Source organism: Trichosurus vulpecula, chromosome 4, assembly GCF_011100635.1.
Source record: "Trichosurus vulpecula isolate mTriVul1 chromosome 4, mTriVul1.pri, whole genome shotgun sequence".
In the NCBI taxonomy this organism is placed as follows: domain Eukaryota; kingdom Metazoa; phylum Chordata; class Mammalia; order Diprotodontia; family Phalangeridae; genus Trichosurus; species Trichosurus vulpecula.
Genome location: NC_050576.1, coordinates 435,842,955 through 435,855,651, shown reverse-complemented (window position 1 = coordinate 435,855,651; position 12,697 = coordinate 435,842,955). Strand labels below are relative to the sequence as shown.

Genomic DNA, 12,697 nt, shown 5'->3' with positions numbered 1-12,697 from the left:
GTTCTATCTTCCATCTACCGCCATTGGCCAAGGTATTTTATAGAAAATGTCTCAAATACTAGAAGACACCAAATTAAGTGAGAGGAGAATGATCGTCAGAGCAGCAAATAGATTCAAGGGGGATGACTTTTAAAAGAAAGGAAAATAAATAGGTATGGATTCCAGAGAGACCTAACTCTGACAGTAGATAGTGGAGCTCCAAAGAGCAGTCAAGCCTGAAGAAAGCAGTAGAGTGACCATGCCAATAGAGACCCTGTTGTACCCACAGAGTAGCAGCACGATGACACCAGAAGAAAAGAAAGGACATCGAGACACTGAAAGAACAAAATTGTGAGCTGCCTTGGACATGGGTGTTTCCTACATGTGAGCCTCACATCTAGTGTACTTGATTTGTGTCCCCTCTTCTCTCTTATGTTCTGTTTATTTGTTGGAGAGTAACACCCACCATTTCTGGGCAGGAGGGAATGTCTTTTAGCTACTTTTTTCCATGCTGCCTTTAGTGGATATCTTTGTTTTGAGCTAAATATTTCTACTGTCTGACCACTCCAGAGTACAAGTACACATTCCAAGTACATTAATGGGGACTTCTGACCTGTGGTTTCCAGAGTGCACACTCTTCCAGAGTGTATTTGGGCCTGTGGGTAGTCACACCACTAGAGGACCCAAGGAAGAGGTTCTATTTAAAGAAATTTCCCTCTCCAGGTGTCAGGGTTATCATGTGTAAAAGGTAGAGATGAGATCATCTCGGAGATTCTTTCTATTTCAAAATTTATAATTTTATAAATGAATTTTAAATAAATTGCACTCATTTATTTCCACTGGCATCACATCTCACATGCCTTATTCTTATGCCTGACTTGTCATTCATTGTTATTGGTCCCAAGCCATTAAACTTTAAAATTATGTTACCTACTATCTTTCTATGCCAATCCACTTCTGGGCCAGTCTCTTAACCCTGATTGCCTCACCCCAAAGAAAATAGTTCTGTTGTGGATTAGTATGGGATTATACATTTAGAGATGAAAGTGACTAAAAGCTCTCTGAAGTCCCTTTCATCTCAAAATCTGTATTTTTATATTAATAATGGCTAACATATATTGACAGAGTGTGTCATGTTTATCCCCATTTTATAGTTAAGGAAATTGAGGCAATTAAGTGAGTTTCTCAGCATCACACAGTTATCATATGTCCAAGGCAGGATATGATCTCAGACATCAGTTCTTCCAAACTCAGAGCCCCAAATCTATCAATGTACAAACTGGCAATCTCTTATCCTTTTTTTTTGTCAAGGTGACTGAATCCCCCTCACATCTCCCTTCCCAATGAGACTGTTTGATAAGAGTATTCCCCCTCCCCCTTAATCAAGATTCCTTAAACAAGAGCAGAGCAGTTTACTGATCCCCATGCAATTTTCCCTTCCCCTCCTGGAATGATGTACTTTTCGTTTACCAATCAGATTAAAATCAAACATGTTCTCTATCATCCTCCACCCCATTCCTAACGTACAGGAATAGTATCTTTAAGACATACCTGGATTCCATTCCTGCTCCTCCCTTGGTGCCATGTTATGCCTGAAATTCATTTCCCATTTATCAAAGGAGTCTAATTGTGAACACTGAAGGCTAAGGAACCGAGGATTGTACTTGGAAAACCACTTCTTCCTGTTTTCTCAATGTTAGGGCTCTTGAACTTTGCTGGGGAGAATAAGCCTCCCCAGTTGTTAGTGACTGCCTGAGGACTGGGCATTAAGTGGATGTGTTTCGCTCTGGAAATTAGAAGCAAACACCTTGATCACCACTGTGGTTACCTAAAGCTTGCGCATGCTTGTTCTGAACTGGGTAGGGTCACTGATTCCTCCCTCTTCCCTGCCCTCTTTTTCTATCTTTTTTACTTTACTGCCCTTCAGTCTGGGCAGACCTGGACAAACCATCCTGATGAACTGTGGAAAGATGCTCCTCCTTGGTTTGTTTGTATGCTGTGTGTGCATGTAGCTTCTTCAGAATCTGAATTAGCTCCTATGCATGCACGAATGAATGAATGAATAAATGACTAACTCAAAATTTATTAATCCGAGCTCAGTGCTATCATCTGGAGGCACAAAGGCCAAGTCAATATCCTCAAAGAACTTACCTTCTAGTGAGGGGAGAGAACTCACCATGGGGAGTGGTGGCTAGAGAGGTTTGGACTAGAAAGTTTGGTGAAGGAGTGGGGCCAAGAGGCAGCAGACTGAACAAAGAAAGGGTTGATTAGCCCTTTTTGGGAAGGGCACTAGGAAGGTTAGGGTCCTACGTGCCAGCTGAGGTTATGGGGTGACCAGGGCATGAGCAGATTTTGCCCGGACAATCTGAGGAAAGAACACTAAGTTTAGGCTTTGAAAAATAGGAAAGAGAAGGGATCTACTTTCTCTCTCTTTTCAGGCCTGAACACCTGCTGCTCAGAGAGGAAGGGAAGGGGATGCTTGCTCAGACAAAGGTCAGGTTCCATGCCTCAGCTTCCCCGTACAACGTTAACACCAGAGAGCCTTTAACATACATAGAAAGCATAAACATAGGTCTGCCTGTGCCAGTCACTCCTAACTAATGTTAGTGACTTGGCGCTTGTGACTTCCACTGTCCGGCCTCAGTTTCCTTTTCTTTCATGGAGGGGGCGGGATTAACGTCTGGCAAGGTCCCTCCCAGATCTAAACTCGAGGATCCTCCAGACTGCAGGGAGCGATAGCCGGAGCTGCTGCTGGTCACAGCTGCTGAGCCTTCTCCGAGGGGCTGTCTCAGTCAGCTTGACCACTCCCCGGCACGGCTGGCACCGTTCCCACTTTTCCCGCTGCCTCTCACCCCTTTCCCCCATCACTTTCCTTGGCTGCTCGGTTCCGAGTCTTTCCAGCCGGGCTTCTCGGACAACCGCAGGGGCAGAGCTGCCTTTCTAAACTCTCTGGGCACCGGACAGACAGCTCCGCGCAGTGCGCTCCGTCTGCGGGATTCCGGCGCGGCTTCGCTGGTCTCACCCAGAGCTGCGCGCCGACGCCAAGGGCACCGTCACGGCGCAGCTCGGCAGACTGGCCGGGGCGCCCGTTTTGAAATGCCTCTGGGCAACCTTGGTTCCGCTGCTGGGCACCCCTAGTCCAGCTGCTAACCGCGGACTTGGCCCTCGTCCCGCGCTCCGAGCCGGTGCCTTCCCCGTCTGTGCGCGGTCCACGGTGACCTTAGAGCAGCCGGCTGCCAGGCTGTTCCCTGGCGTCACAAGTTTGACAGCTTCGCACCAAATCAGATTGCAGCATTTCCAGAAAGCCCCGAGGCGTCACCGCGAGATACTGGGGATTAGAACTCGCCTCCCCAGGTTCGCCCCCTCCCAGCCATTTAAAGCTCCTCTGTGGGGCGGGACTGGGGAAAGGGCGCTCCCGGCTGCGGCTCCTGCGGCCCCAGCCAGCAAGATGGTAAGTGGGGACCGGGAAGGCAGGCGCCTTGGCCCTGGGGCTGGACAAGAAACTGGCGCTGGAGATTGAGGGCTTGTTCCAACCGGGGAGCCAGCTTTCTCTGGCACCTGCGCCTCCGAACAGGTTTTCGCAGCGCTCGCTCCCTTTCCTCATTTCTCCACCTGTCTCTATCTGCCTTTCCGTGCCTTCCTGGGAGGCTTGCCCTGCCCTCCGGCTCGCGGCCCCAGCACTGCATTCCTAGTCCCTGGATTTCTTTGCAGATTTACAATCCCTCCTCGCTTCTCTCACCTCCCCACCTCACTCTGCTTTGATTCGCACATCCCAGCAGAGCGGGAGTCTCTGTTGCGGGCTTTACTGGTTGCTTCAGGTGTTGGTTCTATAATGGAGAAGTCCCTACTGAGCCCAGGGAGTGAGCTTGCAGACCCGCTTTTGTAGGGGGAAAAAAAAATACTTGATAAACTTGGCTCAAGTTTCTGGGTCTGTGGCATCCAAGCTGGGTTGGCTTCAAAACGGGACCTTTTTCAACAAAGTTGCAGAGAAAATGAACAAGGCATGACTTTTCTTAATTCCCTGCCTCTCCCGCTGCCCCCTTTCCCACTTTGATTGTATTTTGCCTAAGAAAACTGTAATGTGATAACGATAGGAAGATCTTTATCAGCCCTAACGCTGCGGAAATAGGTGACTTCTGGAAGATTAAATGTTTACCAATACAAAGAAAACGAGATGCTGACCCATTAACCCAGACAGGCTGTGTGCCTGGGAGCCTTGTTTTGTCTTGCTCTGTGGATGACTACCTGTTGAAGGGAGAGAGATGGAGAAGGGGGATTCCTCACATTAACTGCCTGAAGTATTGGGTGATGGCTGTGCTGGAGGACCGAGACCCAGGAGTGAGAGGGATTAGGACTAGAAGCTTCCCTGTGTCTACTTTATGCCCAAAAAGTTGGAATCAAGACTGGGACTTAGGAGTAATCATTGGGATGCAGCTGAGAGAGCTGACCACACAAGTGTAAACACTAAATTACTTTAATATTTTATGTTCAACATGTATGTATGAATGCACGCCTGCCTGCATGTATGTGTCAGTTGAAAGGTGCAAAACCAGCAACTTCCAGTGGAAGACCTAGGCTTGGAGCCAACTTGTCCTTGAATATGTTACAGTATTCCTGGCTTGGACAAGTTGGACATGAGCTGTCTGCAGGAAAACAAAAAGGAAACATCATTCAGATAGATAGATAGACAGACAGACAGATACCCCTAGGGGTTTTACTGGGTGGGGGGGGTTGCTTCTATCTCAGGTTAACCAAGAAATGTTTCATTTCTTGAGGCTATTCCTCCTCTTGTGGGATCCTCCAACCAAATCGACAAGGAGCACAAGACTGATGTTGGCCCTAGTTTGGCCCTTGGCCCACTTTGTCTTTAACCCATAGAGTGATGTCTGAGCAAGGGGGGGAGATAGTTCTCAGATTCTGCATCTACTTAGAAAGGCAGAACTATGTGTTGGGTCTAGGGATTTGTTTTGTAGGGTTTTCTCCCCCCCTTTTGCTTTTGTTTGGAGTGAGTGGTGCCATAGACCACCTTCAGAAGGTGCGGGTAAGGTTCTCTGTGCTTTTTGGTTTGTTTTTTTGACAACCATTAAGTGAGAATATTGAGAAGGCTAAAATTTGGGGATACTACTTAGAGCTTCTATCTTACGTTACTTTCTTATTTGCCCATTAAAGAAAAAGAAACACACTAGAAAGCAGGAAAGAAGTGTCACTGGGATGGTCTAGGTGTCCAAAAGGACTGGGTGCTTGCTTTTGCTTCCTGGTCAAAGCAAGAAGTAAAACAAATTCTATTAAGTGCACTTTGGCCAGTCCCAAATGAAGCCCAAGCCAACTTCTCATACCTTCACTGTTCCTTTTCAGTGTATCTAATGTCTCCTTCCACCTCCCACCTTTTCTGCCCTGCTTGGCATCACCCCACCTCTCTGGACCCCACCCCTTGTGCTGTATTTTACAGAGCACCAGTCTCCCCTGCCAAGATCAGCACTTTGCAGGGGGCCAGGACTACAATTGCCCCCATTCCACCTCAACGTCAGCATCCAGTGTTGACGTTTCCAGGGAAACTTGGGTCTCTTTTTGGGCTGCTGGTCTCCTGGACAACAGAGAGCCCCAACAAGAGCCACAGGCACAGGGTAAGTCTCGCTCTTCTGCTTTCCCCAGCACTGCTCCGGGAGCTTTCCGGCCCCCAAACACACCAATTACACCAAATGCTGGAAAGTGTCTGGGAAGGGGGGAGCTCTGACTAGACTTAACAGGGAAATGCTAGCTCATTTTCAAAGAAGCCCAAATCATCATGTATCCAGAAACAAAGTGACCTGCTGGTTTTTCTTTGGCAAAGAGGGAACCTAGGGAGGTCACCTTCTTGTGCAACAACATTTGTGTTGTGGTTCAGGGAAAGGGAAAAGGGCCATTGTAGTCACTAAGTGATCTTTGGGTGGCCAGGAATTCTGTGCTGTCCAATTCCATCATGTCTTTTGGAGTCAAGATGCCTGTTGAAGCTAAACCTTTCCTGTTAGGGGAATCCTGCCTGATTGGTTTGAAAGGAGGAAAGGATCACCTTGGAGACGTTATCTCCAGAGTCTTGCAAGTGGTAAATGGTCATTCTATATGACTAAGAGAACACTTGTGTCTTTGGACAGTGGGCATGTAGGGGATAAAAGCCCCTTCCTACACTGCCAGGGTATGGATTTGAATTCTCACATCATGACTCCCTGATCCCTAACTGTGATCTATAATATTCCGTTAGTATAAAATGGCCTTCACTCATGATACTTACTCCAGAGACATCTCAGTTTCTAAGAATGGAAGCTGTTAGTTGGACCACACAGTTCTTTCTCATAGGTAATACATAGCAGTTAAAAGACACTGAAGTTTTACGGGGCCTGAGAAAAATGTGACTTGGATTAACCCTCTATCACCATATACTTTGAAATAAGATTAAACCAAGCAATTGAGGCCAAAATCCCCATCTCCTCCTCTTCCCCCACTCTTTAAAATGACTACACTTTAATACGATGAGTACTTTTGAAAGACAGACTATCTTTTTGGAAGTAAAATAAGAGAAAAGCATTACATGCATATATGACCCATGGAGTCATATCAGAGGCATTATTTGTTTTAATGTCATGTGGAAGTTTCCTTTGCTGCTTATAATGTAATTAGCACCTGTTTGGGGAACAAGAAAAAGGGACTGGAGATCATGCAAGTCCAGCCAAGTGATACTCTGATGGTGGGATGCCATTACCCCAGGAAAGGTGTTTAGACAAAGATGATCTAAAGTCTTCATGGTGCATCTACCACCACATAGCTAGCTATCCAATTCAACTTCTGTCCATGCAGATATATCCAAGAGGGAGGTGGGTTTTCCTTGAGGACCCAGTTCCATTAGCAACAAAGATTGACTCCAGAGCCATTGACACAATGTTGTTTTGTGGTCCAAAGGTGGCAAAGAAAGGTAGAATTGGGCAATGTTCTCAATCGGGAATTATACAAAACACACATGTATATGCATATATCCATATGTATGTATATGCATGTGAGTTGTGTATACATATTGTGTTATATACACACATACGTGTATGGTATAATATATTACATTAACATATATACTAACCAAAACCATAAAAGCTTTCTACTTTTGTTTGTGCATTTATGTAATATTTGATAATATTTTAAAATCAATATGTGTACAGTGACCAAGTCACCTTTCTGGCCATACATCAGGGATTTTTCCATACATCTCCTTGGCTGAAGTAATTAAGATGCTGACACATTCCCTGGTATCCAAGGCCCTCAGACAGATTCTGTTGTGTGGATATGGCCAACAAAATGTGTCTTTTTATCTTCCCCCAGAACAGTGCAATGGTTTGGATTTCTTGGTCCACGAGGATTATGCCGGGGCAGGGAATCAGCTATCTTCCCAACTCTACCGAAACAAGCAGGTAAAGGTTGATGACTGGGATAAAGCAGCCCTGTGATTCCTTACAGAGGGTGACAACTCCTCATGGCTACCCCACCTTCACTCCCTCTTCTCATTCAAGAGATGGCTTTCAGTATGGGATTCCAACAATAAGCAAGATCCAATAAAGTCCAAGAGAGAGAGAAGCTGAGGCAATCTTGTCAGTGTAGCCTTCCTGTCTTTGAGGCTTTCTTGTTTCCTCCTGCGGAGGAATTTAAATCCAAGTCACAGAAGACAGATCAGACCATACTCAACCCCTTTGTGAATTGTAGAGAGCCAGGTTCCAGGAGAGCATTTTCTCTGAGTATCCTTCTCTGTTGGAGCAGCTGGGGGTGGTCCCTGCTTTCCCCGCACACATGCATGGAGGAGTCATTTGCCAAGAGTGGTCATTTTGGGAATGTCACAATCTTGTCAAATAGTTTGCAAAGAACAGGAAAAGTTGAAAGCTGAAAACTGAACAGTCAGGTGGGGAATGGGAAAGACACACTGAATGTAGGACTAGAGTTTCCCGAGGTTGTCTTCGTCAAGCAAACAAAGGCATAATGGAGTCTGAGCAGGCCCATGAGCCAATTGATAAAGTTACAAAGTCAATATTGGAAAGTGGCTTTCACCATTGTGGGCATCTCCTCCCTAGCTCCAAGACACCTTACTGCAGAAGGAGGAAGAACTTGCTAGGTTACATGAAGAAAACAACAACCTCAAACAATACCTGAATTCGGCTTTGGTGAAATGCCTTGAGCAGAGAGCCAAGGTATGTGGTGCTTTCATTGTGAAGCTAGGAGGGAGTTGGGGGGTCAGGGAAGGGCTGGAGAGTATTTTGAGTTCCTGGAAGAAAGGCAAAATGCTGAAAAGGTGCTTTTGGAAATATACTTTTAATCCTATGTATGACTTTATAGCATAAGCTAGCTTATTCAATCAATAAGTAGTATGTGCCCACTGTATACCAGGTACTGTTCTTGGTGCTGGAGATTCAAAGACAAAAGTGAAATGATTCCTGCCCTCAGATGTCTTACTAATTGAAGAGACAAGCTGTGTGAGCGAGTACACACACACACACACACACACACAAACACACATGCACACACACACACACACACGCACACACACGCATGCACACGCACACACTCATAATACATTGTAATTTGTGGCAGGGGAGCACTAGCATTGGTAAAGGCATCACTTGAGTCGAGTTTAGAAGGAAACTGGGGATTGGCTAGGCACAGGTGTGACGTGAGCACATCCCAGGCAGAAAAGTGCTTTCACAGATATTCCCCTCATATCTCCTATTTCTGAGAATTCATTAGGAGCTAGATTTTATTCCTGTTTTACAAATGTGGAGGCTAAGGTCTAAGGGTTGGTGACTTACCCTGGGTCATAAAGGTTAGCCAGCCTTACAGTGTGCAGAACCATAACTATAATTCTGATATTTGGGACATGTTTAGTTTTGTGTAGGGGATTGGTGAGAAAAAAAATCTGAAGATACTTCTGAGGAAGCTAGTAAAGTGCTCACCAAGAGGGCTACTGATCTTGGGTGTCTTATCATCAATGGTCAATTCCATCATCATCATTTCTGGAACTGCTACATGGGTAGGACTCTGAAAGCAATCCTAGGGAAGGAGGCACATGAGTAAATGGGAACATTCAGATAAAGAAGGTTATGAAGGGAGGAAGCGTCCCTCTAACTCCTGGATATTATTAGCATGTTGGGCAAAGGCTGGAACTCTCCATTCTAGTTACAAATTTGTATGCAGATTCATTATTTGAGACTGTTAAAAGTTAGAACAGGCCATCTCCAGCTCCCCATTTCTGTTCTTTGGCCCTGTTTTTATTCATGTTCTATCATGATTATCATCATTCCCATCATTAATAAACCTAAGCTGGCTCCCAAGTGTTTCTATGCCTGGAGGGAAGGGAGTTGCTCTCATGTGGAGCTAGTCAGAAGTGACTGTGTCTCTGCTCAAACTCACATGTCAAAGAAAAGGCAAAGTAACTCTCTGGTGGCTCAATGACCTTCCCTATGAGGGAACTTCCCTGTCAGTGAAGAGAGAAACCCATTTCATCTGTATTTCTCCCTATACCACCCCACCTTATAAAGATCCCAAAGGGGTTGTCCCAACATCCTGGGATGCTTTTCCCTTCTTCTAGATATCTTGACACTGAGTGGATGAGATTAAAGCCCAAAGGAATAGGCCATTTGGCTACCATTCCTTTTCCTTTGCTCTTTCTTTCTTTTCCTAAAACACTGTAAAATGGGGACTTAATTTAAGACAATCTCTATCAAGAAAAGCTTACAGAGTTTGGTCTTGTACACACCAGTGAGCCTTCTGCAGAGGAGGGTTCTTTTCATGGGTAGAGATAAAGTCCCAACCTTGGTCACTTCTCACAAAATTTGGGCTGCTCTTTTCCAAAAGCAAATGACAAGTTTTGATAAGGTGTGCTCAAGTTTTTTGTTGGTTAGTTTTTCTCTTATTTTGGTTTGTCAAGCCAAAAAGGATTTGGTTGTAATGCTGGAAGAGATCTCTGGGGCCACCTGCATAGATCATCTATGTGGTATCACCCATGTGCTACTCTTAGGTGATATCTTAGTCTGATTAAACATCCTAGGTTGTGTTGGAAAGGCAGCTTCAAGACAAGAAAGGGCAAGATCAAAGAAAGACAGTTATGGCAAATGAAGGAAGAAAGATATGAAGAGAAGTGAGCAAAAAGAAATGCAATTCTCCAGGAAGAATTCTCTGGCAGTCTTATGAAGCCTGTGCACCCCTTCACAGAACCATGTTTTTAAATGCATAAAATAATATGTATGTGTATATATATATATATATATATATATATATATATATATAATATATAGTATTACAAAGGAGACCAGTTATGCTGAAATACAGTGATCAATAATGTATTTTTTTTAATTCTCCAGTGCCAGATTAAGAACTCCTGTTCTATGCTGACCAGAAAGGAGTTGGGCAAAGGGCTGCATATATTGCCTTTAGCTCCATGGGACTGATAGATATGAGCCACATGCAGCAAAGACTCCGTTTTGGTCTCTGCCTTTGATGTTGCTAATGTTACTGGGCTTCAGAAGTGTAAAGGGACAGAGACTGGCCATATAACCAGATTCTCAGTTCATCTTATGTATGTGGCTACTTTCATTGTCAATTTTCAGTCCTGGCTTCTGGCCAAAGTTCAGATTTATCTGGGATTTAATGTGTGATATTAAATAGGGTGTGTCATCCCTCTCGGCTTAAGGTTTTTTTCCCTAATTATAAAGCAAATAGCCTTTCTGAGCCTATTGTGAAAGAAATTCCAAAATATACTTCAGAAATCATTACTTTCTCCCCCTTGCCCAATCTTTTTATTTTTTTAACAGCTCTAGTGGGTTCTTTGTTATTTTACTTGCTGTATTGAGAGCCACTGAATAGCAATTTATGCTAAATGATGCAGTTCAAACCACCCAATAGCTGAAAACTCTGCTTTCCTATATTGTTGCATAGCTCCCTGGGTGGGTTTTACAGGTCACAGGACTAGAGACTTCACACTGGGAAGAATATTGGAGGTTACCTGTTCTAAACTAGGTGAGGATACTGAGGCCCCAAGAGTTGACTAGCCCCACTGCCACTGAGACAGGGCTAGGCATTGGATGCAGGTTTGTGAACTCCACATCTAGCATACTTTCCATTCTTTCATGCTGTTCCACGTTCCCAGAGGAGAGCCATCTAGAAGGCATCCAAGTAGAGCCTTTCCCTGAGAGCTGGAGGAAGAATGGTTGAGAGACTACAATTAGTGTAAATCCAAAGAAGTCAGTGGTACTGAACTTCTGGGTACTGTGTGTAAGCAGGTACTTGGGAATATCAGGCATCTCCAATATTTAAAATCTCTTAACTGGTCAAAAGCTACCAATAAGTGTGTGCTGTAACTTATTTTAGGAGGGTGCCTCATTTTCTTATCTCCTTACAAGTGTATCAAATTTTGTCTCCTCTAGAAATTGCTGAAGCAAAATGGACCCACCCAAATCTATGGGTGTACAGAAAATGGGAAGAGGAAAACAAAGGAGGGAAGGTACTCTGCCATAGATATCCCCCATCCCAAGAATGCCAAGAGAAATCTCTTTAATGAGTTTGCTGCCTGTGAGGGGCAGCCAAGTCCCCCTGTGGACTCATGGGTCCTGAAGACCCTTGGATTAAAAGACCTTGACACCATTGATGATAGTGTGCCAGCTAACTACAGTGCCATGCTCTCTCAGCCTGAAAGGAGCACATTCCCACAGTTTTCCAGTGAAGAGGTGAGCTATGAACATGGTGGCATTGTGGGGCTGCCTATTTCTTATGAGAGTGCTCAAGTGGCACCCTTGCACAACACAGGCAGCCAACAGGAGGACTTGGCTTTTTTCTCTGGGGTGCCCAACCAAACAGGTGCTTTACAAACCATGTCTAACCTTTCCCCTGACCCTTTTCCCCCTTTCACCTCACCTGGCTATACTCCTGATATCTCACCCAATAAAACAGATGTGGCCTTTTCCACATCCCTGACACCCCACTGCCATGTGAAAACCCATTCCTTCCAGCAGGGACAAGCCTTTGTACGGAGAGATGAAGAAGGCTGGAAGTTTACCTGGGTTCCTAAACAGTCTTAGGAAACCTCCACCCCAACCCCAACTAGGGAACACTGCCACAAACCTGCTGTGTGTTTACAAAGATCCTTCCCTCTCTGGACCCTCATCTTCATGACTGGAAGTAATATCTGTTTGCTCCTTCTCCTTCTAAATCTCTAGGCTATTAATTTTCAGAACCCACACTGAAACATATCTGTTACTCTTTCACATGTTCTTTGGTTTGTTTACACAGAGACGCTTATGGTCCACTTCCTCCCTTAGACCTTAGACTTGAAGAGGTATTTTCTTTCTAGTTGTCTATAGGTTGAAAACATAAATACACTGCTCCAATTATAACCAGTCTGACTACTTCTCTCCTTTAGTTAAGCAGTTTGCACATGTGTGGTTTTGACCTTTGTTCTAAGCCTTGTTTTCTCCCTAAGCTGGCTATCAGAAGTGTTCAAGTATGTGGAGTGCATTTTGGGGTAATTTGTCTACTATCATTCTCAAACTAGGCCCAACACTGCTAGCAACGAGCCCCAGACCAGGAACTGGCAGTGTTCACAAAAGGTTTTCTCAGGGGTACTGCTCCCAGTTGGGGAGGCCTCTTTATCAGTTCCTACCCCCCCCCCCCCCCCCCCGCAACCACACACCATGGACAGCAGCCACCCCGACCTCCC

At 45.0% G+C, this 12,697-nt stretch overlaps 1 protein-coding gene across 1 annotated transcript; it reads left to right on the top strand.

Moving 5' to 3' along the window:
• The first annotated feature begins 238 nt into the window (after positions 1-238).
• On the top strand, positions 239-12,059 carry GMNC (geminin coiled-coil domain containing). Its single transcript, XM_036755842.1, has 7 exons — positions 239-330; positions 2,944-3,430; positions 4,371-4,436; positions 5,429-5,603; positions 7,324-7,412; positions 8,064-8,180; positions 11,409-12,059. Exons 1-7 carry the CDS (start codon positions 239-241, stop codon positions 12,057-12,059), a joined length of 1,677 nt encoding a protein of 558 aa, XP_036611737.1.
• Positions 12,060-12,697: the final 638 nt, after the last annotated feature.